General features: G+C 37.6%; 1 protein-coding gene across 1 annotated transcript; it reads left to right on the top strand.

The window, feature by feature from the left end:
* Window positions 1-1,169: 1,169 nt before the first annotated feature.
* LOC307005614 (beta-1,4-galactosyltransferase 3) lies at window positions 1,170-25,883 on the top strand. Its single transcript, XM_079625952.1, has 7 exons — window positions 1,170-1,357; window positions 14,002-15,089; window positions 16,819-17,054; window positions 18,378-18,565; window positions 19,131-19,253; window positions 21,611-21,715; window positions 22,280-25,883. The coding sequence occupies exons 2-7, from the start codon at window positions 14,831-14,833 to the stop codon at window positions 22,443-22,445; spliced, it is 1,077 nt and encodes a 358-aa protein (XP_079482078.1). The 5' UTR covers window positions 1,170-1,357; window positions 14,002-14,830; the 3' UTR covers window positions 22,446-25,883.
* Window positions 25,884-26,754: the final 871 nt, after the last annotated feature.

The following is a 26,754-nucleotide window of genomic DNA, read 5'->3' as shown; positions in this document are numbered from 1 at the left end:
TCGATCATCGGGGTTTAAGGTTATATCATGCAATGACTATATTAACAAAAATGGGAGATTAATAAACATGCTGAAACAATAAAAAAATTCAACATTTAAAAAATAAAAAGTTTATTCCTATTATTCTTCTGGCAAAGCAGCGCACGCTCTTCATTAAGATCTCATGCCTCACAGCTGTGATTGTTCAGATAATGTTGCACAATTAAAATGAAAAATGAGACACACATATCATGTAAGTCTGAATAAACTGTTTTAAATATTGACGTTTATTGTAGGGTTCAAATAAATGTGTAGCCTATATTGAATTTATTTGTAGTGACTAAGTCTACTGACTATGCTGTTGCACTTCATTTATAACTTTGTTTGCTCATGCTTTTATCACTTCATCAGTTGGCTAAAGAACTTTATTATATGCCACTGATGATAGACATGTTGGATTATGTTCTTATTGCACTTTATGTCCAACTAATATGTAGCCTATGCGTTACGGCCTTTGACTGTGACAGTGACTATTCTGCAACTTCGTTTTACGGTCATTTTAGTATAGCCTAATGATCAAATTACCCATGAATGATTACCTATAGTTCAGATTGATCTTCTTAAAAAGTAATTTTACACCTTAAATGTAGTAGGCCTAAATATCTTATTTCAATTGCATGAGCTTCAAATAATGATGACAACATAGACATTTATGAATGGTGGGTGACTGGTGTAAGACTGACGTAACAGGTTGAGTAACACCATCAGTTTAGCCGGTTAGAAATGAGCTACAGGAAAGAAATCACAATAATGCATGATCATCCTGAGGTGACAGCAGAAGTTGGAAGATTCTGTTAAAAAGGTTAGGATTTACAAGACAAAAATCAATTCAGAGTTAATAGCCTAAAATTGAATGCCTGCTTTTCTAGTTTTATACATCTTCAAAGTAAATCTATTAATTATTACAATATTTTTGTTCTTCACACTTTTTGTTCTTTATTAGTATTGCAAACCACAGTAAATTAGGTTGAGGTAGTATTTTACATTCATGTAGCTATATGATTATGGATGAATAGATTGTAGCTATTTGAAGCACAAAATCACAGAGGGTGTGGTAAAATGTGTGTTAATCATACATCAAATGTGTTTCAACCCTGACTACGCAAAAAGAGAACTGCTCTAATGTGCGCGCACCACAGACGCTCACTACAGCACAGCATTGCAGCGTGAGCGCGCATCACTTCCTGTGCAACTGTGTGCATGCTGGGCGCTTTCAACTCCGACTGGACAACCGTCGGAGTCGACGAAGTCAGACAAATAGACAGGAGTAACGGAATATCTGGGGGAATACTCCGCCAAACTGTCCGAGTTTAACCGGGTAAGTTCTAAAGTCTCGTATCAAGGTCTTTTTTTCCTCGTTTGGGCTTTGTTGAAGTGTAATTTCCTCACCCTTTTGGGGGTTAGTGAGTATGTGAGAAGCCCCAGTTGTGCTAGCCTGCTGTAGCTAACCTCACACAGCATCGTTTCCTCTCAAGTTGAGGTCTTAAAAAAAAACCATGTTTACGTGGAAACGACTTTTTTTGCGTTTTACAGGCGCCCTGATAACACCTACAGCATCAGCCTCAGCGGCTATAGTGTGTCATTATATCCAGCTGTGGCCGTTAAACACAATTATCACGACGCACCACTCATGTGTTTATAGAGATCGACAGCTAAGTTAACGTTACCTCTTAGATTACCGTTGGAGTTCCACTTTTATCAAAACTTGCATAACGATCAATAAACTATATAAATATTATTATAATTATATGTTCTGTTGTTGTTGTTATTGGTGCAAACAAGAGCTAACAATAAAGTTTTTTTTTTTTTTTATTAACGTTAACAACGATTAATACTGTATCAAATGTATCGTTGGTTTATGCTTTAGCCAATGTTAACTAATGTGAACTTATTCTAAATTGTTACCCAATACATTAAAATGAATACTTTACCTGTGAATACTTTTGTTGTTTTGCATTTTACTTTTGGTGTTTTTTTTTTTTTGGTGGGTTTCTTAAATAAATAAAAAACCCACCAAAAAAAAAAAAAAAACCCACTGAAGCCCCTTTCACACAGAGATTCCGGAAAATACACGGATAAAGTGACCCGGGATTTGACCCGGGTTCGTTTGAAAATGGTTCATTCACACTGCCAGTGATTTGCCGGAATCAGAGAGCGCGTTCACACACAACCCGGGTATCTCCCGGATAGACGCGTGACGTTATGATGTGACGTATAAGGTGGCGAACGAACGATCTCAGCTTCGGCGCGGATTGCAAGGAGCTCTCGGGTCTCTGCTTCAGTCCAGTTTGCAGACATCTTTTCGTTCTTTCTTGTATCGATGACGAACACAAACTTTCTTCTAACAGAGTAACAGAGTCGCACGATAACTACCACATTGCGAAGGCTCGTGCATCATCACTACGACACACCCCTTACGGCATTTGTCCTGGCTTTTGTTCACACAGCGCGCGTTCCGGGTCTGAACACGGCAATGTTACTAGGTCCCCAACCCGGCATCGATCCCGGCATTAAACCCGGGTCGTGTTTGCGTTCACACAGAAGGCGTTCCGGCAATTTGCCGGCAATTTGCCGGGTTCAAAGTGCTGTGTGAATGGGGCTTAATAGTAAAATGCAAAACAACAAAAGTATTCACAGGTAAAGTATTCATTTTCATGGTGCAATTTATTGGTAGGCCCGATACAACACAACCTAAAGAACAGCAGAAATAAAACAATAACTTTTTTTTAACTATATAAAAATTATACTAGTCTATTAAAATTATGAGTGTTACTATATTTACAATATGTAGTATTGTATTATTCAGTATTTAGTAGCCTGTTGAAATGGTTTAGTTTCTTTTCTTCAGACGAGTCTGATACTTTATGTCTAAAACTCATGACATTATTGCGCAACATAGTATCACCCAATTTGAAATAGATCAATTTGCATTTCAGGTCAGTAACACTTTATAAGAAGATGGGCCTAGTCATCTGTTTTGTTTTGTGTATATTTGTTTAAAAACCTGTTCTGAACAGTTTACCCTGAAAAATCTTATCACCTTTTGTCATGCAAATTCATAGTATTTTGCAAGGTTTTGCCTAAATAATTTGTTGGAAATTTGCCTTTGGCAGAAAGATTTAGGTAAATATCACAGTCAGTGAGTAGATTAAAGTTGTCTGTTTTAAATATTTCCTGGAAGGCATCACGAGGAATTGAGCTTTGAACTTCAAGGAAGAGGTGATTCATTCTGTGATAAGAAGGTAATAAGAATTTATGATATTTGTGCTCCTTTGTAGGTGATTCATGAACTGCTTAAGGACCAGACAGAATTGTCAAAAAGAAAGCCCTGTGTGATGTTAATTTAGAAAATAATATTATTTTTGTTTCATCATTTCACCAGGTAGGAATGTGTGGTGGTTATTCTCTGGTGAAAGCTGTTGTCTAGTCCCGTTTTACTTATTGCACACTGCAGCTATTCCTGATGATACATTTCTATGCTTTGTTTTCCTGTTTGAAACCATGACTTTTTTTAATGGGTTGCTGTTTTTAGTCCCCCTGGATCTTATCGCTTGGTTACAGATCCAAGCAGCGGGTTGTTCTGCTTGCTCTCTAGGCTTTGCTCTCCCTGTAGCTTTGTGGCGTATAAGGCGGAATCCAAAATGGGTCAGTGAAATATGTCTAGCTTTGAATCAGCAGTCTCATTTTAAACCATCATGGTCATAGAAATTCTGTTGAGAGTTAATAGATAATTTCTACTTTATACAGAGGAGTCAGAATGTGTGCTTGCTCTGTTATAACAGTCTAACTTTTGGAAATAGTACAAGGTGTTCGGTTTTGAAAAGGTCTTGATATGTTCCTGAACTCTTGTCAGCCGCAGTTCTTTTGTAACATGGGAATTCATCAACTATGCATTTTAAGACTATTTAGCCCCAGCAGAGTTTGGTTTTGTGTACTTGTTGTCACCATATTGAAGCTGTACTGTGATTTATTTCCATTTTTTATTATACCTGCTTGTTCAATCACTGGTTTATCGGATCCAGGTTTACGGAGTCACCTGAATGTTTTCTACCAAGGCTTTTCAACGCGTTTCCTTCGCAGATCGGAATTTATATGGACATTAGGAAGGCATGAAGCCACGTCGTTATTCAATGTTTGCGTAACATCCTGCATATAAAGATGAAGCCTTTTTTTAGATATAAAAGCAACTGGTGATCATAGTAGTTACTAGTTTATGGTAAATGGACCACTTATTTTCACTTTCATGTATTGATAAATTCCAGTTGATTCCCCTCATTGTTTCCATGTGAGCCATTGAAAGCAGCTTTAGTAAGCTGAGTAATATAGCTGAGGGAAAATATTTCCTGGTACTCTTGATGCTGGCACAAACTAAATCCTCTAGCACCACAAATGATTGTCTGCGTCAACATTGACTAGTATATCCGCTGCCCTCCCAGATCAGGAAATTGATATTCTTTTCCTTGATGCGTTTGAACCCATAGCTTACGCAAACTACTCTGATGTATTATTAAGGAAGATCCTTTTTTCTGTTGCATCAAGTCTGTCTGGATTCGGCATGCTTGGCTTTTACTTTCCCTTCAGGTTATGTGCAGAGATGTTATATAAATGCTCCGGATTTGACCGAGTTAAAGTTGTGACAGCCAAATGCCATAGTCCTTAAAGAGTGACCTTTTTTCCCTTTAGTTGTTCTGATGTGCTTGAGCTCAGGGCAGGTCTGTTTTTACACGAAACCATTTGTGCCCAGCTGTCATTTTATACTATATTCATTTAAGTTTAGCTTTTTTTTTAAATCGTGCTTTTGGATCTTGGATCTTGGATCTTGGATCTATTTGATCAGGAAGTGCCACGTGCATTTGATGATCCACATGTGGATTTCCATCTGTGGTTTTTTTATGCAAATATTTCAGGATATTGCATTTAACATTCTGGATGGAAGCATGCTGCAAATTTTCACAATGTGCAGAAGACTTTCCCCCTAAACTCTAAGGTAACATTATTTCAAATCACAAGCACAAATCAAAAAGAAAGGTATGAGATCATATAAGATGAAAACACTGCATGGGTCTTCCTACAGTCAGATGAAATGGGAATGGCTTTAGGGCAGTAGTGGATGAAATGCATGAACATTTTCAAATTATTTATTTCTAATTTAATAAATTCATTAAAATTTTAAAGTTTGTCAATCGTGCGTCGCCAGTGAAGCTGAACTCTTCTGTCCACACGGACTGACCGTCACGCACAGAGAAACACGCTTTCATGCGGGCTACAAATTTGACTAGGCTACTTCTGCCAGGTTTGTGAAATTAAATGTTTATTAGATTATTTTTTTTTTTAATTATATAAATTAGTATTTGCTGAATGCTGATAGTAAATAAGTATAATATTGTTTGCCTTTCTGTTACTAATAATATAAAAGCAAATGATATAATACTTTTTCGTATAGTTTACTTTCTTTGTTTAACAGTTCTGTCTAGTAACATATTAGACAACCCTGTTAAACAGAATGAAGACGGAGATCGAAGCCCTGTGTGCCCTGCCGCTGCTGTTCTCAGAGCCAGCGTTCTCAGCACTGCCAAAATAAAAGTCCCGCATCCAACACATCAGCCAAACAGAAAAACTTATCGGCCAATGCCGGTATTAAAAAAATGGCAAGTATCGGCCTTGTTGATATATAGGTCGACCACTATAGTCGACTAAACGTTGACGAGAAGCTTAGTCGACCAAAATTGAATTAGTTGGTTAGTTGCAGAACGACGGGTAATTGCAGTGAGTAGGTCAGAAAATCCAAACACTTGCATATCTTCCATCGACCTCAAATATGACTTATCATTTGAAAAATGTAAGTAGTACCAACTTTAACCTAGATAAATATGCGCTATTACTAGGTGCATATTCAAGTGTTTTGTGCAAAGTGTGGAAGCTAAAGTTAGCACACTGCATGACATGGCGGTGGCAGCGGTGCGATGGGAAACAACTTGAAATACTCAAGTTGTTTTTGGTCATATACAGATAAGAGTAATACATCTACGCCACTCACCGTCGTTTTGATCATTTTATCATGACATTAAAAAAAAAAAAATGCCGTTTTGACACTCTTTAATGTGCCGTGACTTCACTGTATAGGCGCCTTAGTTTAAGTGGCCGCGTGGAGCACGACTGAAATCGATCCTCTTTAATACTAGTTACAGGATAAACATGATGAACATCTGAAGTAAGATATGTTGAAAGATACAATACAACTGAGTATCATATATCATGTAATCGCTCAATCAGTGTTTCAATGGTGGAAAGACATCAATACAGCTTGTTAACAATGTCACGCAGCATTACATTTACCTCAGGCAAGTTGGTTAGTTTCGCTAAATATGTGCACTGACTACATAAGCCTATATATTCATTTATATTTTACTTCAACTGTTAGTGAAGCTTGATTATTTAATGCATGTTTAAATAAGTCTGTCATGAAAATAACAGCCACTGTGTAAATGATTATTTCAACCATGAATTGGATTAAAAACACAATTTTATAATTAGATTTAGAAGTTAATGCAAAAACTACCTTCGTGTTTGCTTACAATCTGTTATTTGAGTGTTGATTATTATATCTAAAAATAAATATCAGTTGAATTTAGGCTAGTTTGGGCTCTGTTGTTAACCTTTAATATTATAGTATTGTCCAAATAAGGGTGACTGAAAATATTTGCTGAGCATTGGATGTCTGTTCTTGTATGAGTCAATGTGTTAATGACATTTGTTTTTAAGGTGTAGTTTGTTGTTTTAAGACTTTTGTGTGACACAATCTGCCTTTTGTAGACAAGTACTGCCTATTAGGCACTGTGAAGTTACATACTGGTGTTGGGTTGTGCTACATTGTTATGTACTGTACAGATGGTGTGTATTTGAGTGATCTTTAGGCTTTAGCGGGACATGCCTTGCTATAGCCTACATGGACAGATGTTGGTGAATTGGCTGATAGATTGACTGTTGACCTTGTGTGACAATGAAGCAGGAGAACAAGGGATTGTTTTCTCTTAAGATTTGATTGACAGCAGGCTGAAGGATCCTGGGAATCCAACCCTCTTCTTAAAATCCTTTATTCTTACCGTTTTCATAATCTAACACATGGAATCCAGATGCTCGGTATAGCTCCAGCCAACGTTTCATTTGTCTCGCTGACTTGGCTAAGAATTTTTATGGTTTGAAGCCTCTCAACTTTTATTCACTCTTCCTTTCGCTTACAATACTTGCTCTCTTTTAGTACTTGTGGTATCATGCTTAGTAATTATCTGGGAATGTTTCTAAACGGATTGTTAATGCTCATAAAAGGGGATTTTCCTGTTTTTGTTTTGTTTAGTTATTTATATTTAAAAATCAATCCTCCATTTTTTTTATTATGTATTTGTATTTTATTTTTATTATGTATTGATTTATGTAGGTGTTGTTGATATAATCAAGAGAGCAGCTTAGCCAACGGCTGATACAACCAGATGCATTTACACTTGTCCAGTTTCGTCTGGAATGTGGCCCAGACCTCCTCCTGAAGTGGTTTGAGCGATCGGATTCAAATCCGTCTCGAATGTGTTTCGGTATCCGATCACAGAAAACGCATGAAGTGGCCAGGTGTAAACAGCCCCTACGTGAGTTGCCGGGGAAAGTGCAAATTGCCTTCTAAAAGTTACACAGTTGTTAATGGGCCCGGTTTCTCATTACATTTTCTTTTTAGATTTATTTGAATTGTTTCTAACATGTCGTGTTCTGTAGACTTGCTCTTTATTTATTTTATACTGTACAACATGTCCTGTTCTGTAAACATGGTTATTTATTTATTTATTTATTCATGTTGTTCTAGTCCAATATGACTGTCACGGACTGCGCAGCAGGAAAGATCTTTTGTTTATGTATGTTTATGTTAATGCACTTTATGTTTACCCATTCATCTGCCCATTATACTGTGTTTGTTAGTGGTCTATGTAGTGTATACAAAACAATTTGTGAAGCCCTTGGCATGGTACATTGTTCCTGACTTGTAAAGATGCATGGCTCGTTGCTGTGTGAGGGGAGTGAAAGGAAGAAGATAAAAGATTGTGTCTTGGCTTGTGAAGATGGAGTTGGTCATGTCATTGCTGTCCATTTGAATCCAGAATGGAAGGAGGTCCGTGCGACATGTTTCGGCAAGAAAAGCACACAATATTCTCTTTCCATCTTCTTTATTCCATTTTAATATTGGTTATCTGTCCATCTTTCTTCCCATCTCCATGTGGATTAGTAAGACTGTGTTACTTTGTTCCAGTCCAGAAGCTACAGACCTGTTACGCTTGGCTACACTTCCCAGAAAGCTTTTTGGTTTTCTTGAGTGCCTCTAGGTTATTACATTTTTTTTTTTTTTTTTTTTTTGTATCATTAATGCTACAAAGATTATGAGATTTGAGTTGGGTTCAAATATGGTCATCTTGCCAGTCAGATTGTGTCAGAGCATCACTTGAAGGTTATATGCTTATGTTTAAAGCAATATTCTGGTTATTTTCATTTGAATGTGTGTGTCCCACATCTGGCATACTGTCAATTACTACAGACAAAAATATGCAGTTTAAAAATTAATTTGGAAACCTGTTTAGTAGAATAGCCTATCTAGTACCAAGAAATCATATTTTATGATTCATATTAATTTGAATAGTGAGAAAAGGATCATGCCAATAAAATGAATCCTTCACTGAAAGATTCAGCGGTTACGGAGTCAACATAATGAATCTCACTTACTGAACTGAAAATGATAACTATTAGTAATGTTAATCTAGAAATTAAGCATGTTTTGTGTACTTTAATGTTAATTAGGCCTAACCTGTATCAAAATCTCCTTTTGACATCGTGTAGTTAGTTACAGATATAGTGGTTGGTTTTGGGTTGACCCCAATCTGACATATTTCTTAGAGAGTCACCAAGATGTAATTTCTCTTTTAACATATTAATAATATAAATATTAAAAGTCTAAATATTAAAAATATTATTATTTTTCTTCTTTTTTTGTTGTTGAAATGGTTGTTAGTGGTATTCAACATTGATTTAGTTAATTCATAGACTTTAAGTAGAGTAGATAATAACTTTAATGTCCATTCTAATGGGTGAGGTTGAGGCAGGATGTGTGTTAGTCAGCAGCACAGCGTCAAACCTCATGCTCTCTGACTAAATTTACCATAGTGGAATGATGTCATTTACAGTTTCGTTTCCCTTATTGCTTTTCTCTTTTGTTTCCTCTCCTTGATCTTCCTTCATCACATAGAGATGTATAAACCATCTCTCATTCTTCCTGAAAGCACTGAAGCCTTACCAAAAGTGTGAGAAGGAACAGCTGAAGATGAGATTAGTAAGAGACGACTCTCCTCCTCACATCGTCGCCTCATCTTCCCCTCGTGCCAATCCACCAATCCCTGCACCATTCCCCAGATTAGGATTATCGGTCTGTGAGTGGTGGTTTTAATGAGCTGTAATTGATTTGTAAGCACAGATCCACCAGACGGTGTCAGTAAGATTAAATGAAGCTTGTTTGAAGCCCCAGGTCTATTTTTTCCCCTCCAATGTGTGATCCTGGTAGTGGTGGGACAGAATTCCCAGCGGGGGGGGGGGGGGGGGGGGGGGTGTAGCTTTCGGGACCGATCTTACAGAGTTCCTGCGTTCCTGCTGAGGGTGTTTGCATCCTTCCCATTGGGCAAGGCCAGCGTCTGGGAAGTCAGCCATGACCAAGTGCAGGCTTTATTCATCTAAACACACTTTAGAGGAGTGGAGGGAAGAGCGACACAAGCTGGTAGTGTTTGCTCTCCAACATAGGGTCCAAAATGTACTTTTTGCCACACCTGCCAGTGAGGTGGAAATGTACTAATTATAAACATTTTGTACTAGCTTTGAAACCATTTTTCCTGTTTTATTAATAATACTAATAATAGTACTTTTATATTATTCATATTATATAAACTACAGTTGAAAAGTTTGGGATCAGTGAGATTTGTTTTTGAGAGTTTGTTCTTTAAGGCTGCATTTATTTGATCAAATACCGTAATGTTGTGAGGTGAAATATTATTACAATTTAAAATAACTGCTATTTTAATATATTTTAACCTTCATGCTGCATTAGGCCATTTTTGGTCATTTTCAGTTTAATTTCTTTGACCATTTTGGCTGTTTTAATGCAAATGGTATGTAATTTGGCAAAATTGTGACTTTTTGGATAAATTTACAAATTTTGATCCCATGTTGCATAATATGTATAACACACACTGTGTAAATCAAATAGGAACACCTAGCACCATAATGACCAAAAATGGCCCATTGAAACCCATTAAAACGTTGTTTAAAGCCAGGGCTGTCATTAATACATGAATCATGACTTATGTTGAAACATCCTTTCATTTTGAAGCAAAAGCATTATATTTGCATTATATAGTGTATTTCACCAGATGACGTCACTACATAGGTATTCCCTATAGGGGGAAATTCACGTTATTTTCCTGGTTTCCACTAGGGGCACTATTGAAGGTGTTATGAAGCATTTTAATGGCTCAATGATCTAAAATTATGTTTCTGAGTTGGTGTGGATGTCTGAGAGCAATGTGTGTCTGCGTTGACAAAAGTGTGTGTGTGTGTGTGTGTGTGTAGGGCCTAAATATATAATACATGGTGTTTAGACGAGTGACAAAAATCATAATATCCTGAAGGTCATATTTTACCCTTTCTGTCTATACTCTCTCTCTCTCTCTCTCTCCCTCTCTCTGTGTGTGTGTGTCGGTGGTGTAGGATGTGTGTGTAGGCGTGTATGTGCAATAGAATTTAGAGAAAAAAAAATCATGTTCATTGTGATCTTGTAGTTTTGCTTTCTTTCTAGAGCAAATTTTGATGTGTAGGGAGACAGGCACAGGTTATAGTCACCTAGTAGAAATCAGGAAAATGTTTGCAATACTGCAGATGTTTGCATTATGTCAATTATATGAAAAATGGTACCAACTGGTAGCCTGGGTTTCCCCATGCTGCCTTGCTCGATTTTATTCACGCTGCTAGGCAGCCTGGATTAGCCTGACTAGGTCAGACTTCGTACTACCGCTCAATTTTATTTCGCTTCTGTACTTAGTCTGAGACATTGACATGTCTCTCAGTTTTCCTCCGGCCTGAAAACAGCCGGCCAATCAACGAACAGAGGGCGGGCTGAGAGCCGTTACGTAGACGCTAAGCGCCGAGTTTGAGATTGGGGAAATCGAAAACGACCGTATGTTCACTCCGGTATTTCTCTCGATGGTTTCGTTTTCGCATTATTTATAATGTGTTTACAGTGGCAGTTCGATGCTGCTGAGCTGGCGCATAACACACGTCATAACCAAACGTTATGTGATTGGCTTACGGGTAACCAATGATTTTATACTTCAGACGAGCGCCCCCCGCGATAAAGAAAACACTTTTCAATGATGCCATGTCAGACTAGATTTTCATGGACTAGATTTTCACCTCAGCGAGGGGACCAATCACAGAACGGGGAGGGAGCAGCAAGACGATGACGACGTCTATGCGACACACCGAAGCAGTTTGTTTATATCAACATGTGCACTGCAGATTTACCTTCTACCCTCATGTTTGTCTTGGACAAACGGCAATAGTCGCTGAACAGTGACACCATCGTGTACACATAAATCTATGACCCATCGTCTTCTTCCTTGTCGAATTTCTGTCGCTCTACATACGTCATCTGGTATAATGGAAACGATTGGCTATGAGCTACGTACAGGCGCATTTGATAGACCTTCGTAGCGCCCAATAAACGGCTCTGGGCATTCGTAAACCACGCCTCAAATACGAGAAAATGAACATGTGGTTCCACGTTAGCCAGACTAACTAACTGGTGGAAAACAGTAAAAAGTAAATATTTTACCCCAAGGCTTGGTCATGACAGGATATTTGAATAGAAATTATGATTTTATGATATTATGACAGTGGGTTCAAATATTTTTATTTTAATGGGTTTAAATAGGATCAACTTTGTCCTTAACGCGCTATGTGTGATTTTGGAAAAAAATCTGACATAGCACAAAAAATTAAAATGCAACAAAAATAATTTTGCTGTTAATCTTTGACATATTCAAGACTGTGATAATCCAAAGCTAAAGTTTTCACTTTGCATTTAGTGTATGGAAAATAATTAAATTTTTGTGTTTTTTCCTCTTATACAAATTGATGGTATCGTCACCAAAACTGGAATTTAAAGGGTTAAAATCCTGAAATTAAATAAATATTTGGCAGTTATGATGAGGTCTGATGCTGGTTAAAATATTTAACTCAGTAAAAGTGGAAAATAATAATAATATATAATATTTTAGGCAGTGTTTAATATGTGACCATTTCTGGTCCTTAACGCGCTAAGTGTGATTTTTTTTTAAAATCTGACATAACACAAAGATTAGGGGCAACATTATTTCTGCTGCATTTACAGATTTTGACATATTCAAGACTGTGATAATCCAAAGCTAAAGTTTTCTCTTTGCATTTAGTGTATGGAAAATAATTGCATTTTTGTGTTTTTTCCTCTTATACAAATTGATGGTATCGTCACCAAAACTGGAATTTAAAGGGTTAAAATCCTGAAATTAAATAAATATTTGGTAGTTATGATGAGGACTGATGCTGGTTAAAAGATCTAACTTAGTAAAAGTGGAAAATAATAATAATATATAATATTTTTAGGCAGTGTTTAATATGTGACCACTTTTGGTCCTTAATGCGCTAAGTGTGATTTTTTTTTTTATCTGACATAACACAAAAAACAAAAATGCGTAAAAATCAATGTTGCTGCTAATCATGGACATATACCAGGCTGTGATAATTCCCTCCCAAGAAATCCACCTAGCATGTAGTACACAATTGTTTTACATTTTTTTATGTTTTTTCCATCGATAAAAACAGTGGCATCATGTAAACAAATGGCATTTAAGGGGTTAAAATTCTGAAAAATAAATAAATATTTGGTAGTTATTTTCAGGACTGATGTTGGTTAAAATATTTAACTCAGTGAAAGTGGATTTTTTTTTAAATATATAATTGTTTTATGGCAGTGTTTAGATTGGACATTTTTGTCCCTTAATGCACTCAACGTCGTAAAATATATAATGAGGCATAAAGGTTAAATATAATTTTTTTCTGTGATGGTAAAGCTGAATTTTCAGCAACAAAAAAACAGTAAACGCCAGTCTTTATTGTCACATGATCCTTCAGAAATCATTCTAAAGCCTGAGAGACACCAAGCCGATTTCAAAAAACTAGCGGCAGAGAAAACCCATGGTGGTGTCGGCTGCGTCTTGACCAAAAAGCTGCACTTGAACACACAGCACAGACTACAGCTGACTGCAAACTTGCACGTGTGTTCTGCACCTGCGTGTAAGGAATTAACTGTCTATATCAGCAGCAGGCATCAAATATAATAGTCTATATTTGTCATTCAAAAGAAACCCAAACAAAGGATTTCGTAAATCCGTAAACAAAGCAGCTCTTGCTTACCAATTTGTATATTAGTTATGTTGATAACTTTATTTACATGAGATGAGTCTGAGCCTGACAATAGCCGACATGTGGAACACGCCACAAAAACCAGCCCGACAGACGCTCGCTGACCGTCGACTTGTGTGTCCCGGCCTTAATATGCTGATTTTTGGTGTTTATGTGAAAACTGGAAGTATCTTTTGAAAGGTATTGTATATTTTCTATCTTTATGACAGTGGTGTGTTTTCTTTGCATGTCAATTGCAAAAAAACATGTCATTGTGTCACTGTTGTTCATTAACTGCATTTTCAAAAAAATGTCAAGACCCCTCTAAGTTTTGTACCCTGATCATCCAGAAGCAAGAGTGAATTAGTATTGAGGCAAATAAACTATTTTAACATTATAAAGCCTCTGTTTTGGGTCACTTCTCATGTGTTCCTCTTTGTTTTTCAGACACTGACTGTCATTGGACCAGCTGGCGTTGGACGGGGTGTCGGACCCTCCCTCTGGACAGCGACAGAATGAGACAATAGCTGGGGGTGTTGGATATCATCCCTCCCCCCTCCTCTTTGTTTCCCCCTCCTACATATCCAAGACACATATACATACTCACTATCTTACACCAACACACTACAAAACAGTATCCTGGACCTCTCTGGCCCCCATGCTTTACTTTGTAGGGGCCATGATACTTTTACAGGGCTTCTGCTGTTGTTGAGAACCCTTTGGGAACAAAACAATCAATTTCCTTCCAGCAAGTGGACACACACTTCCAGTTCCTATGGCTTTGGTGGAGTTTGACGGAAGCTCAGTAAATCATTGAATCATGAAAACACCAGAGGACCACTGGGAGTTTCCATTTGGAGTTGTACATTAATAGGCTAAAGACTGCCAGTGAGCAAAGCAAATCTAATTCAACCTGCAGTAGGTCTGAACGTCTGTTAGAATAAATGATACCTCTTCTTTGCCATTTCATCCACCACATCTAAAGTGCCTTGTATTACATCCAACTGTTGTTTACCTCTACTCCACATATCTGATCCAATCCTTAAGATTCATTTGTTTACATCTCCAGGCCTTACAGCTTTCCAAGACATATCTGTTTTTTGTTTGTTTCTGTATGCGTGCATAAGAGAGAGTCACACTCTGAAGTATCTGAGATACGAGGAATGAGACCACCGTAGAGTTCAGTTACTCAAACTTATCAAAACCTAAACTCACTCAGACTGTTCATTTGACTCTCAAACGTGGTGCAGTACTTCCACTGTACGGTTCTGTCACCATGTACACGCTGCAGTCCAAATGGCGTTACCTGATCATGTTCTTGGGTGTCCAGTTAGTGGTCATGGCTCTTCTCTCCAGAGAGGGCTACCAGAAAAGAGTGTCGTATTTTTTCCGGATTTTCCGTAAGCCTGATTCTACAACGGGACATGCAGTCGGTGCACGCAACCACACGGATGTGTATGCCAATCTCTCCCTTTTAGGCCCTCCTGTTAATAAAGAGGACATGCCCTACTGCCCGAAGCAGTCTCCTCTGATTGGTGAGTTCAGTAGTGTGTTATCAAGTTTCTGATCTCTCTATTGTGAATGCTTCATAATGTTCATATCAGCATGTTAGTTGTAATAAATAGCCAATGTGCATGATTTTCAGATGAATTTACAGGTTTCAATATTCATATGACTCAGTAAAGCCCTGACATTCGGTTCTATTTATTTAATGAATCATAATGCGATCGTATTATTCAACGCGCTATTATGTTTGAGACATCAACCACTGGTCGATGACCATAATGTTTGTATAAACTGTAGGTAACAACTGGTAAAATGTACACCTAGGTCATAAAAAACATAATATTTTCTTCTCAGCGATGTTAAAGGATAATTCCGGTATTTAACACCTTGAGTCTATATTGTAGTTTGTTTTGGATGAACAAGAGTGGTGGACAAAATTTTTTTGACAATGGTTCCTCTCTCGAGTTTTTGACTATAAAAAATTGGCCATGGACCCATTTAACATTGGAGTCAATGGGCATGTCCGAAAATGCCATTAAAACAGCCAATAATGTTCGTTTACAAAACTGTTAAACTCACCGAGTGGTTAGTGGTGTTCGTTGATGATTATAAACAATATATCGTCGCAATATATGATTCCAATCCGTTTATTTTGCTATAGTGGAACTATTTTTTCAGAACCGTGTAACTTCCGCTCAATATTTGAATCTGAAGCGTTAGCACACTCCCGACCACTTGATGGCGATAACCGATGTTTATGTCTCCCGGGACACTCACGGTCACAGTCGAGGTCCTCCATAATCCACTTTTCATAATCCATGTTACAAGTAACAATTAATGAAGGTTTTGTTTGTTTATTTCGCTTACTCTCCGGGAGCACAGTTGCTCTGCTCGCTAGCCTTATGAGAAACGGAAGCGAGCAAAAAGACTACATCGACCAAATGTAAACAGCCCCCTTTCCGTTTCCGTTAGCGCATTTATATTAACGAGCACTCAGTCCTTCAACAGAATTCAATGGGATTTTACAAAATGACGAATAAAACACGACAGAAACTGTATTTCGCAACACCTTTTGTTTCTGGAACATCAACTAACATCACTAATCACTCGGTGAGTTGCACAGTTTTGAAAACTGATGTTAAAGGTTGTTTTAATGACATTTTCGGACATGCCCATTGACTCCAATGTTAAATGGGTCCATGGCCAATTCTTTTATAGTCAAAAACTCGAGAGAGGAACCATTGTCAAAAAAATGTTGTCCACCACTCTTGTTCATCCAAAACAAACTACAATATAGACTCAAGGTGTTAAATACCGTAATTATCCTTTAACAATTGTCAGTGAGCGAAATCTCCTCCCATCCGTTGTCTGATTGGCCTTTCGCAAGGATTCCTGGGTAGTTAAAGTTTGTGGAGCCTGCATCCATGCGGGCTTCGCGGAAGACCGCTTCAAGAGTACAAAGGGGGCGCTGTTGAGCACACTTCAGAGCGTTAAAATGCAGAATGGGACGGCCTAATGACTTGTAGACTCAGCGAGCATGCGCAATTTAACTCCACGAGACCGGAAGTCCACATGAAGTGCGCCATTTGGGTCAGGGCCTTAGTCCACTTTTACAGTCTACTAACTTTGGGCGCAGTATAAACAATGTAATGTAAATATGTAAATCTACTATAACGTGTTTCCTATTTATTTATTTTTTTGAATTTATTAAGTCTTTTAAGTCAATACATCCTGTTCACACTCTTTTCTTATGTTCAGGTGGACCTATTCATGTCACTTTCCCCTCTGGGCTTACACTTGCCGAGATTGAGAGGAAGAATCGCCTTGTTGTCCGTGGGGGCCGCTACAGGCCACCAAACTGTGAGGCACGCCATCGCACTGCAGTAATCATTCCCCACAGAAATAGGGAGCACCACCTCAAGTTCCTCCTCTACTATCTGCATCCCTTCCTACAGCGACAGCAGCTCAGCTATGGCATCTATATCATTCACCAGGTGCGCCTGCAGTCTGTTATTGTTGTCATTTCATTTGGTGATGCAGAAAACGCTTAAACTTAAATCCCCCCCCCCCCTTTCAGCATTACATAGTCTCTCAGTGAAATGACAGCAAACATTGCAAGTTAGTTCAAAACCTTCAGGTTTCATAGCGAAATGGCTAATGGTACATTTCCCAGAAATTGTCAATCAAACCCTTCAGAAAAATGTTTGATCTCTTCTGTAAGGCAAGGCAAGTTTATTTATATAGCACATTTTATACAAAATGGTAATTCAAAGTGCTTTACATAGAAGAAATTTAAAATAATCAAAAGAAATAAGAATAATTCAAACAGTCGTAGTATAAAGGTCAGACTATCGTTCTGACTTTAAACCTTAATTTAAGCCATACATTATTTGGCTACCAAAGCAAATTTTTATTCTCATTTGGCACTTTGGCGAGTGTTCATTTTATACCGGGCTCTCACAGTTTCACATGGTGTATAAAATGTATTTGTTGCTTGGCTAATGGCTACATATCAGATAATGCAGCTTTATTAATACAACTCAACCGTGCCTCCTGCTGTTTCCTGCCAGAGCCTGTTGTAATCACTTTATCCTGTTATATGATATCTGTCGATCTAGATGCAAACCTGTACAACTCACTCTGACAGGTCAATCGCTGGTCATCTTTTGCTCTTCCCTTGCTGATCTCCCATTTCAGTGAACAACAATGATCCTAATACAACAGTGTGCCAGATTCAGAGCTGTTTCCCTGAGCTACGTTGTCTGGATTTATTATTGTGGGTTTCCTAGGTTAATACAGTTTTATGTAGGATTATAGATGTACGGCATGAAACGTTTGCAGAGTTTTGAATCAAATTGTTTTTGCTCCTGATCTGAGAGGCTCGATGAGATTGAAATCCCATTTGTGCTAGTTGAGTTAAACTTTTATTTGGTCACATGTTTTGTGCTGTTGTAATCAGACTTTAAAAAAAAAAATCTTTCTTTTTATTCAGAAAGGATGCATTCAATTTATCAAAAGTGACAGAAAAGACTTTTACATTGTTAAAAAAAAATCTATTTCAAATACGGTTTATAGACTATAAAACAATGGATTGCTATCAGAAGAAAATCATCTCCTTTCATAAGTTTCTGACTTTGATATTCCCATCTCTTATCAAGAGGGCAAGGATTAGACCGTAATCCTCATTAATCTCGTCTCTGAAAATCCTGACCACATTATAGATTCAGTCCATTTTTATGAGTATAAATCTATGCACTGCTGAGTCTGTATATCTCATCATTATAAACTGTCATAACAATGACGCTCTGTGTGTGTAGGCTGGTAATTACACCTTTAACCGAGCAAAGTTGATGAACGTGGGATTTCGTGAGGCCATGAGGGAGGAGGATTGGGATTGCCTCTTCTTTCATGATGTGGACCTTATTCCCGAGGACGACCGTAACACCTACGCCTGCGACGCTCACCCAAAACACGCCGCCATTGCCATGGACAAATTTGGCTACAAGTCAGTGTTCAGCTGCTCTTTATATGCATTTCATTTGACTTCATTTGCCTTTTTTCGACTTCAACACATATACAGATGAAAATCGAAAAAATTTTATATTGTGAAAAAGTACATTTATTTCAGTAATGCAACTTAAAACGTGAATAATATATTATATAGACTCAATACATGCAAAGTGAGATATTTCAAACCTTTATTAGTTTCACCTGTAGATTATGTACATGTATGATTTACTATCAATCAATTTACAACACATGTATTTGTGGAATAAAATTACTCTTTACCATTTTATGGTCGCTAAATTTTTTTATATTTAAATAATGATAAATATATTTTATTGGATTCCCACACAAAATGTTTATTTTAAAAGTAGCAAAAATAAATGATAATAAAAGACCGTTTTACTGTGACTTTCAAACAACAAAAATGTGAAAAGCCCCTGTAATAATAAAATGCCTATAGTTGACTAAACACTCATAACACATGAACCAATATGTCACTGTGCGAAACTGAATAAATACATTTATTGTATTTTTGTGCATTTCTCCTTCCTGTTACCACTCAGACTGCCTTATAAGATGTATTTTGGAGGAGTGTCGGCTCTGACCCCTGATCAATACCTCAAGATGAACGGTTTCCCAAACAATTACTGGGGCTGGGGTGGTGAGGACGACGACATCGGCATCCGGTGAGTGAGCGAGTGTGTTTATTTGCTGGGCTGGGTTGAGTGTGTGTGTGTACATTAATGGAGAGGTTTGCATGGGAGGAGATTTGTCCTTGTGATGCAGCTGGCCATGAACCACCTGTCTTTTGCTAGCTTTGTCAAGTTCAAAGCTAGTGTCAACATCTGACGGTGTGTTACTGTCTGCTTTTATAGGGATGGATTGTGTGTTCTGATGTTTTATAAAGATATGGCTCACCAGCTCAGCAACAAAGAATCAAATATTGTTATGCTATACATTTTAAAATCAGTTTAAATACGAAGAAATTCACTTGGGCTGCATGATATATCGCTACAGCATCGACAACACAACGTGTGCATCCACGCTAGTCACATTGCACGATCGCAGGATGTGCGATGTCGTATTATGGTCCCTGGTCTAGGTCAGGGTGTAACATAAACAACAAAACAATACTTCTTGGTTAGCCATTTTCTTTTCTTTTCTTGCTGTCTTTGTTTTCAGAGCGGTATTATACTTTAACTTTTACAAAACAATCTCTTGAAAAGAAAGAATCAAACGAAAAAAGATTAGAAGCAAACTCTTCAGGGGTGAGCTAATGCCAAAACAATAAACAAACAAACTAACTTCCCTATGAATCAAAAATCTACCCTATCTCCTTATCTAACCCAATAAACAGGAGAAAAGTAACGGCCTATTGGCCTACAAAGAAAACAAGGCACTCACCCTCTACGCCTTCTCAAATAATTACAAACTTACAGATGGGATCATTAGGACACGGATGTTCTAGGAACAAATCAAAATGACTAACAGCACTCGGTTTACACAAAGAAGAGCACATAAATCACAACCTGTTGCGCTACATTTTCACCAGCTAACACACAGTACAACAACAGGTGCAATCAAAGAGGCAGAGAGCTCCCTCCAGAGGAATTCTGGGGAATTTATAGTCCAGGCCTAGCCTGGGTTTCCCCATACTGCCTTTGCGCAGCGCGATTTTATTCACAATGAAAGGCAGTCGGGAGACCATGGACCAGATTTTCGCCTCGTTTAGGGAACCAATCACAGAACGGGGAGGGAGCAGCAAGACGATGACGACATGCGACACAACTAAGCAGTTTGTTTATATCTATGGATTCAACATGGCAGCAGACGCGATTCACGCGAAGCTACCTTTTGATGCAGCCTTAGATATTGTTCTAAGTAGTTTAGAACGCAAGTTTATTTTGAAAAAAGAGCAGCTTTTGGCGTCTCTACATACGTCGTCTGGTATAATGGAAACGATTGGCTATGAGCTACGTACAGGCGCATTTGATAGACATTCTTAGCACCCAATAAACGGCGCCGGGCATTCGTAAACCACGCCGCAAATACGAGAAAATGCACGTGGTTCCCAGACCCAAGTCTCAACGAGAATTGGGTCTGGCGTTAGCCAGGCTAGTCCAGGCCTCTTCTCTGGTCCAATCACCAATAGCTTCGCATTAAGCCCAGGACCAATCCTATAGGAGGAGAAGGAGACAGCAGATACAACGTAATGGTAGCTGCATTACGTCACAAATGTAACACAAGTTATAGAAATCGTAGTTGATCCAGGATCAGTACCAACCAGTATATATCGCAAAAAAAAAAAATATTGCAATGTCCGTTTTATCCAATATCACGCAGCCCTAAAAGTCATATAACTGTAGTTTTTAACTCGAAAAAGCAACGTCTGTCAAGACCGACTTAGAATGGTGGCTTGAAAAAAGTTAAAAAAGCTTTTGAAGATTTGTTTTAAATGCCACTTATAGAATTTTAGTTTATATACACTACTGTTTAAAAATTTGGGGTCACTAAGATGTTTTTGAAACAAGTCTCTTTACCAAGGGTATATTTATTCTATTTATTTTTTCAAAATGCATTAAAAATAGTGTTATAATTTAAAGTACTGTTTTCTATTTTAACACATTTTAAAATGTAATTTATTCCTGTGAAATGTTCAGCATCATTACGCCAGTCTTGGGTGTCACATGATCCTTCAGAAATCATTCTAATATGCTGATTTGCTGCTCAAGAAACATTTCTAATTATTATGTTGAACAAATTTGTGCAGCCTAATATTTTGGGGGAACCAGTGATACATTTTGAAAAAAAGAACAGCATTTGTTTGAAAAATAAATATTTATCTGTGTTGAATTTCTTTGAAAAAAAAAAAAGTAAATTCCTCTTCCTGCCATTCTGATTCAAATTCCAAATACAGCTTCCCGAGGGTGTGGGCCACTCAATTACATTCACACTCATGAATTGAATGGGAACCAGTTACTCAATCCTGAGTGTCTCCTTCTGTTTTTTTTTGCACACTATCTGACATTCTTCATCTTCTCAGGGTCTCACTCGGAGGAATGCTGATTAGTCGTCCGTCTGTAAAAGTGGGCCGATATAAGATGATCAAACACAAGCATGACAAAGGCAATGAAGTGAATCCCAAAAGGTAGAATCGCCTTACAAGCATCTGATAAATGCCCAAACTTTGTTTTAACATCTTTCCGTAGTGCATTAACATTCTTAAAGGTACAGTCACATTAGCGAAATTTCACAGTCAAAAAAGCTTCATTGTCTGTCGTTAATAGTGTGATATGACACACTGCTTACACAGAAGTCATTTTCAAACCAAGCCGCTTTCTATTGGTCAATGTGGAGCAATCTTTTTTTGAAAAATTGCACCCTCACGTGAAATTCCCATTGGCATTAAATTCATTATTGGCAAAATTCACTTAAACAATAGCCGCGAATGATCGACTAGATATACGCTAATGACCTGTAAATGCGGAAAAAACTTTGCAGTTTCGCGAAATATTCCTTTTCGAATTGCCTGAAAAAACACCTCATGCAAGAGTAAAAACCTTTTTGCGATATTTGGGTGTTTTTGTGAAATTATTGGGCGTATTTTCAATTCTCAATTGTTAAATGTGACTGCACCTTAACACATTTCCCTTTAAAATGATGAAATCCTCTCCTAGTATTTCCTTTGTTCAAGATGTTTGCTCTCATGCAGGTTTAACATGTTGGCTAAGACCCGGCACACATGGAAAAATGATGGGATGAATACAGTGGAGTATGAGATCGAGTCCCGGGATTATCAACCTCTTTTCACCAACATCACGGTCAACATTGGCACCGAGGCAGGGCTGCACCCGCCCGATAAAAAGACTGCTTCTTAGCATGCTCCCAGCATTCTTGTGGATCCCCGAGGCACAAGTCTTTGCGCCAATGACGCACTGCCTGCAGACCACTCGCCCACATGCACATGGCCAGTGAATCCACGGGACATCATGCCTTTACTGCACCACAGACTTTTTCTTCTGTAATGGTGGTCCCTAGTGGTCCCATGATTCTCTCTCTCTCTCTCTCCCTCTCTATCTCTCTCTCTCCCTCTCTATCTTCCTCTCTATCTCTCCCTCATATTCTCCAAAGTTTGACATTTTGATCCTGTGCTCACTGGTTCACTTTATAAGTCAGGATACTGCAGATACTTCATCAACTGGTCCACATATTGACAACTTCGCAGAATCGGTATTGGACCACTCTGCAGGAAGGATGTGTTTCCTGATGGACAGACTGTTCAAACATCCTCTGTGCCCATGGGCACCATTTAAAAACCTCTTTTGCCTTAGAATCAAGCTGCACTCTCTCTTTACATTTCTTTCATGACGATTGAAACATAGGTTGGGCCTCCCGCAGTAGGGTGAGGCCGACTCTTAGGGAAGGGTAAAATATATTTTTGCCATGTGATAAACAGTGAAGCAAGCCGATGTACTGCATAAGCAACATTGTTTTCTGCACTACTCTGTGAGTCTGGTGCATTTCCTGTTCAGTAAATTAGTACTTTTGGTTATGTACTGTATTGTTATCCAGACAAACGGAGTGATATTTTGTTAGATATCTTCCGTTTCGGGTTAACTCGCTCAGAACTGGCCTCTTTGGTAGTAATAACCACTCTATATACTGATGTTCTCCTTTTTGCCTTTGGTTGTCTTAGTAATAACGTTGGCTTTTATAATCAACGCGCTGCCTCTCATTTTCATGAATTACTCAACACATTGTATTTTATCCTTTTTTATGATTGGCTGGCTGTGTGCGGTGTTGTCATTCGCTTTGGATTAGTAATAGTGTTGTTGAATGTAGCCGTATCTCTCTTCTTGGTGAGCGAATGTCACATCATTGCAGAGTACATCACGTTGGTTCTGTTCGGGTTGGCTTCGTGAAGAGTTTATGCTGCTTTTTCCTCATGTTTCCATTTGAGTCCAACATTTTTGCCTAGAATCCTTGTTATTCAAAAGGTTTTAGGAAGGCATTCGGTTTCATTTCAGTGTAAATTATTCGTAAAACCATTCTTACGTAAATTGTCCCATTGAATAAAATGCCCTAATATTTGTAAAAACCATTCTAATGTAAATTGGTGTAATGAGTCGAAATGCGTTAACTTTAAAACCATTATGTAAATTGTTGGATTGAATTGAACGCGTTGACGTTTGTAAAACCATTTTTACATAACTGTTGTGTTGACTTAACTTAAAGTGATAACCTGTTGCCTTAAAATTATCAAGTAAATAAACTTCACGTGTAATTGAATTTTCTTTCACATAACTTATTTTTTTCAATTATGCATGGTTTATTTACTTAATAATTTGAAGGCTACAGATTTCCTCACTCTTTTTAAGTTGTCAACTGATCACTTTTTACAGTAAAATTGTTTTGTAAAACCATTCTTACGTAAACTGCCGCATTAAATTAAATCCACATCGTAAATTCGTAAAACCATTCTTGCGTAAATTGGTGCAACAAATCGAATGCGCCAACAATCATGAAATCAATGTAAGTTTTTCGCATTAAATTAAATGTTAAAATTTATAAACCATTTTTAAGAAAATTGTTTAATGCGTGAATGTCCTTAACCATCCTTTGTTAAATTATTGCATTCAGTCAAATGCGTCAATATTTGTTAAACCATTCTTGCGTAAATTGTTGCATTTCAAATTTAATACACAAATGTTTGTGAAACCCTTTTTTCATAAATAGTTGCAGTGAATCATATGCGCTATCAATCATAGAACCATTCCTATATAAACTATCTCCTTAAATTCCATGTGCCAATGTTCACAAAACATTCAATACAACCGAACAATTTACACATTGGTTGGCAAAATCTGACGAAGAAAAAAGTTAATTCTTGCTGACTGACACTGATGACAAAATAAATGTTAAATAGTTTTTGTATGTTTCACCTTTAAAGATGCAACTGCAAAACTGTTTATTAATTTAGGAAAATATCAGTACTAAAAATGAGTCTAAATCCTGGCCTTCACTGGCTTATGTAAACCTTGTTTTTGCCATGCCTTGTCTTGTTTCTGTCTAACCTTTAAACGTCTTCTGCATTAAGCCTCATGGTGACACGGACTCTGTGATGGTCCAGTTGTTTCAAACCGATCTGTGCATGTGTGAAATTAAGTAAACGAAGGCATATTTGCATTTCAAATGTGTGTTTGTGAGACTGAGAGAACTCGATAATACATTGTTTTCTGATTGCTGCTGTTCTCTGTGGGAATGTGAAAGGTGGAGGTGTCGCTCCCCTCTCTACTAATTTGTATGCTGTTGGGAGCTTGTTGTGATGGGGCATTTCAAAAAAATATGTTGTTGGATCATTGAAAGTAGTCATTGGATGCCATTTAAGGCAGAGATACCAAAAATTTATATCATTTTTTTTTTTTAACAAGCATGTTTTTTTTCTTTTATTGCTTAACAGAACTAGTCTTTTTTTCCTTCTTTTTTTTACAATTACAAAATGTTAAAGTGGTCATTAATGGTCAGGTTAATTAAATCTGACCCTTACCCACGTCTGTTGGCTCACATAGAATATCACCTGAGTGTAATGACTGTACACATTTGAGTTATTTTGGGATGTAATGGGTGACCTGGGATGTGTATTCTTCACATTGAGAATTTATATTTGATAATTATCCAGATCATCATCATCATAGAAGGTACTTTGAAAAATGCTCAGTTGTTTAGCCATGAATGACATAGTTTGATATCTACAGATGACAGGCTGCACACTACTCAGGTGGGGTGATGGATTAGATGTTTCTAAATGTGCCTTACTGGGCATCAGTTTTCTCCAGTTCTTCAGTGGGCAGTGCTCTGAAAACGTTTGGGGTATATGTTTCTCTTTAAGAAGTCTGCACACTACTCAGCGGCCTTATGATGATTTAATAAAATGGTTAATGTACTAAATGGCTCATGTGTTTTGTGACTGGTGTGTTTAAGATTTGTGCAATTAAGGGTCTATTTGATTTTTAAAAATTGATTGAATTGCTGCCAAAAATCTCTTTACAACCCTTTAATAAAAGAATTGCGTTGCTTGATAATCTTGAGGGATTTTTTTTTTTTTAACACAAATTAATTTAATATTGGGCTCATACTTCACCCTGGATGGTCAGGTTTGAGATTTCACTCTGTAAATATTGGGTTAACCTTCTTATTTGCATATTTATGAGGTCCGAAACATTGATTGGAAAAGTACTGCGTGATGTTTTAACCACTTGTGATTGTGGAAATGTTACCACAGATCCAAAAGCTTCAATAAACAATTGATCAATTCTAATATTTACTGACCGCTTTGTGAATGCAATGTATATCGTAATTACAGTTTTAAATCTGTCATCAATTGAGTAACTGTAAAATACATGTTCTTTTCAGCAAGTTTGCATACATCTGTTCAACCTGCCACAGGAGCTGCTGATGCACTTCTGTTACTGTCTGGTTCAGCTCAGTCCTCAGAAGACTACAGCGGATAGTCTGGAGGACTGCTGAGAGATCCCTAAACCTACCAATCTCCACCCCTTAGATCTGGATCCAACTCCGCCCCCTGGATCTCGTGTACTGCAGTGAGGTGCCACTGGGATCATCAGTACGCCCCCTAAAATGGCTGGCGAAATCACACTGGACCCCTCACCTCCAGGACACTTCCTCTTTGAACTGTTGTCGCCTGGTCGGCGCGACAGAACACTAAACATATTTATATATAACCCTTAAATTTGTATATACACATTGTCTATTTTATATTTGTCTAGTGTATCATATTTTATTATTCATGTCTTGTCGCTGTCATTCTGTCTGTGCTGTGGAAGCTTCTGTCATCAAGACAAATTCCTCATACGAGTAAACGTACTTGGCAATAAAGCTCATTCTGATTGACTATCATTGAATTGTATTATGTATAAGCAATATATCAGTAATATATATGCCACTTAACATATCATTGGTCATTAAAAAACCCTTATTGGTTGACCACTATAAACATATTGAACCGTGTTGTAAAGTTTTACCATTTATTTTAACATGAACAAAAACTAGCAAACAATACTACAGCATTCATTCTTCATAAACTCAGTATTAAATACAAAATTCAGTCTATTTTGTAAATCATTCACTTTTGTCAATATTTAAACAAATCGAAGATGAATCTACTCT

This window comes from Phoxinus phoxinus (genome assembly GCF_949152265.1).
Source record: "Phoxinus phoxinus genome assembly, chromosome: 10".
Taxonomy (NCBI): domain Eukaryota; kingdom Metazoa; phylum Chordata; class Actinopteri; order Cypriniformes; family Leuciscidae; genus Phoxinus; species Phoxinus phoxinus.
This window is presented reverse-complemented; position numbering and strand designations above follow the sequence as displayed.

Coding starts and splice junctions, on each gene's coding strand:
- LOC307005614 (XM_079625952.1), top strand. CDS start 14,831: ATGTACACGCTGCAGTCCAAATGGCGTTACCTGATCATGTTCTTGGGT. Junction 18,566..19,130: donor ATGGACAAATTTGGCTACAA/GTCAGTGTTCAG, acceptor GTTACCACTCAG/ACTGCCTTATAAGATGTATT. Junction 21,716..22,279: donor AATGAAGTGAATCCCAAAAG/GTAGAATCGCCT, acceptor GCTCTCATGCAG/GTTTAACATGTTGGCTAAGA.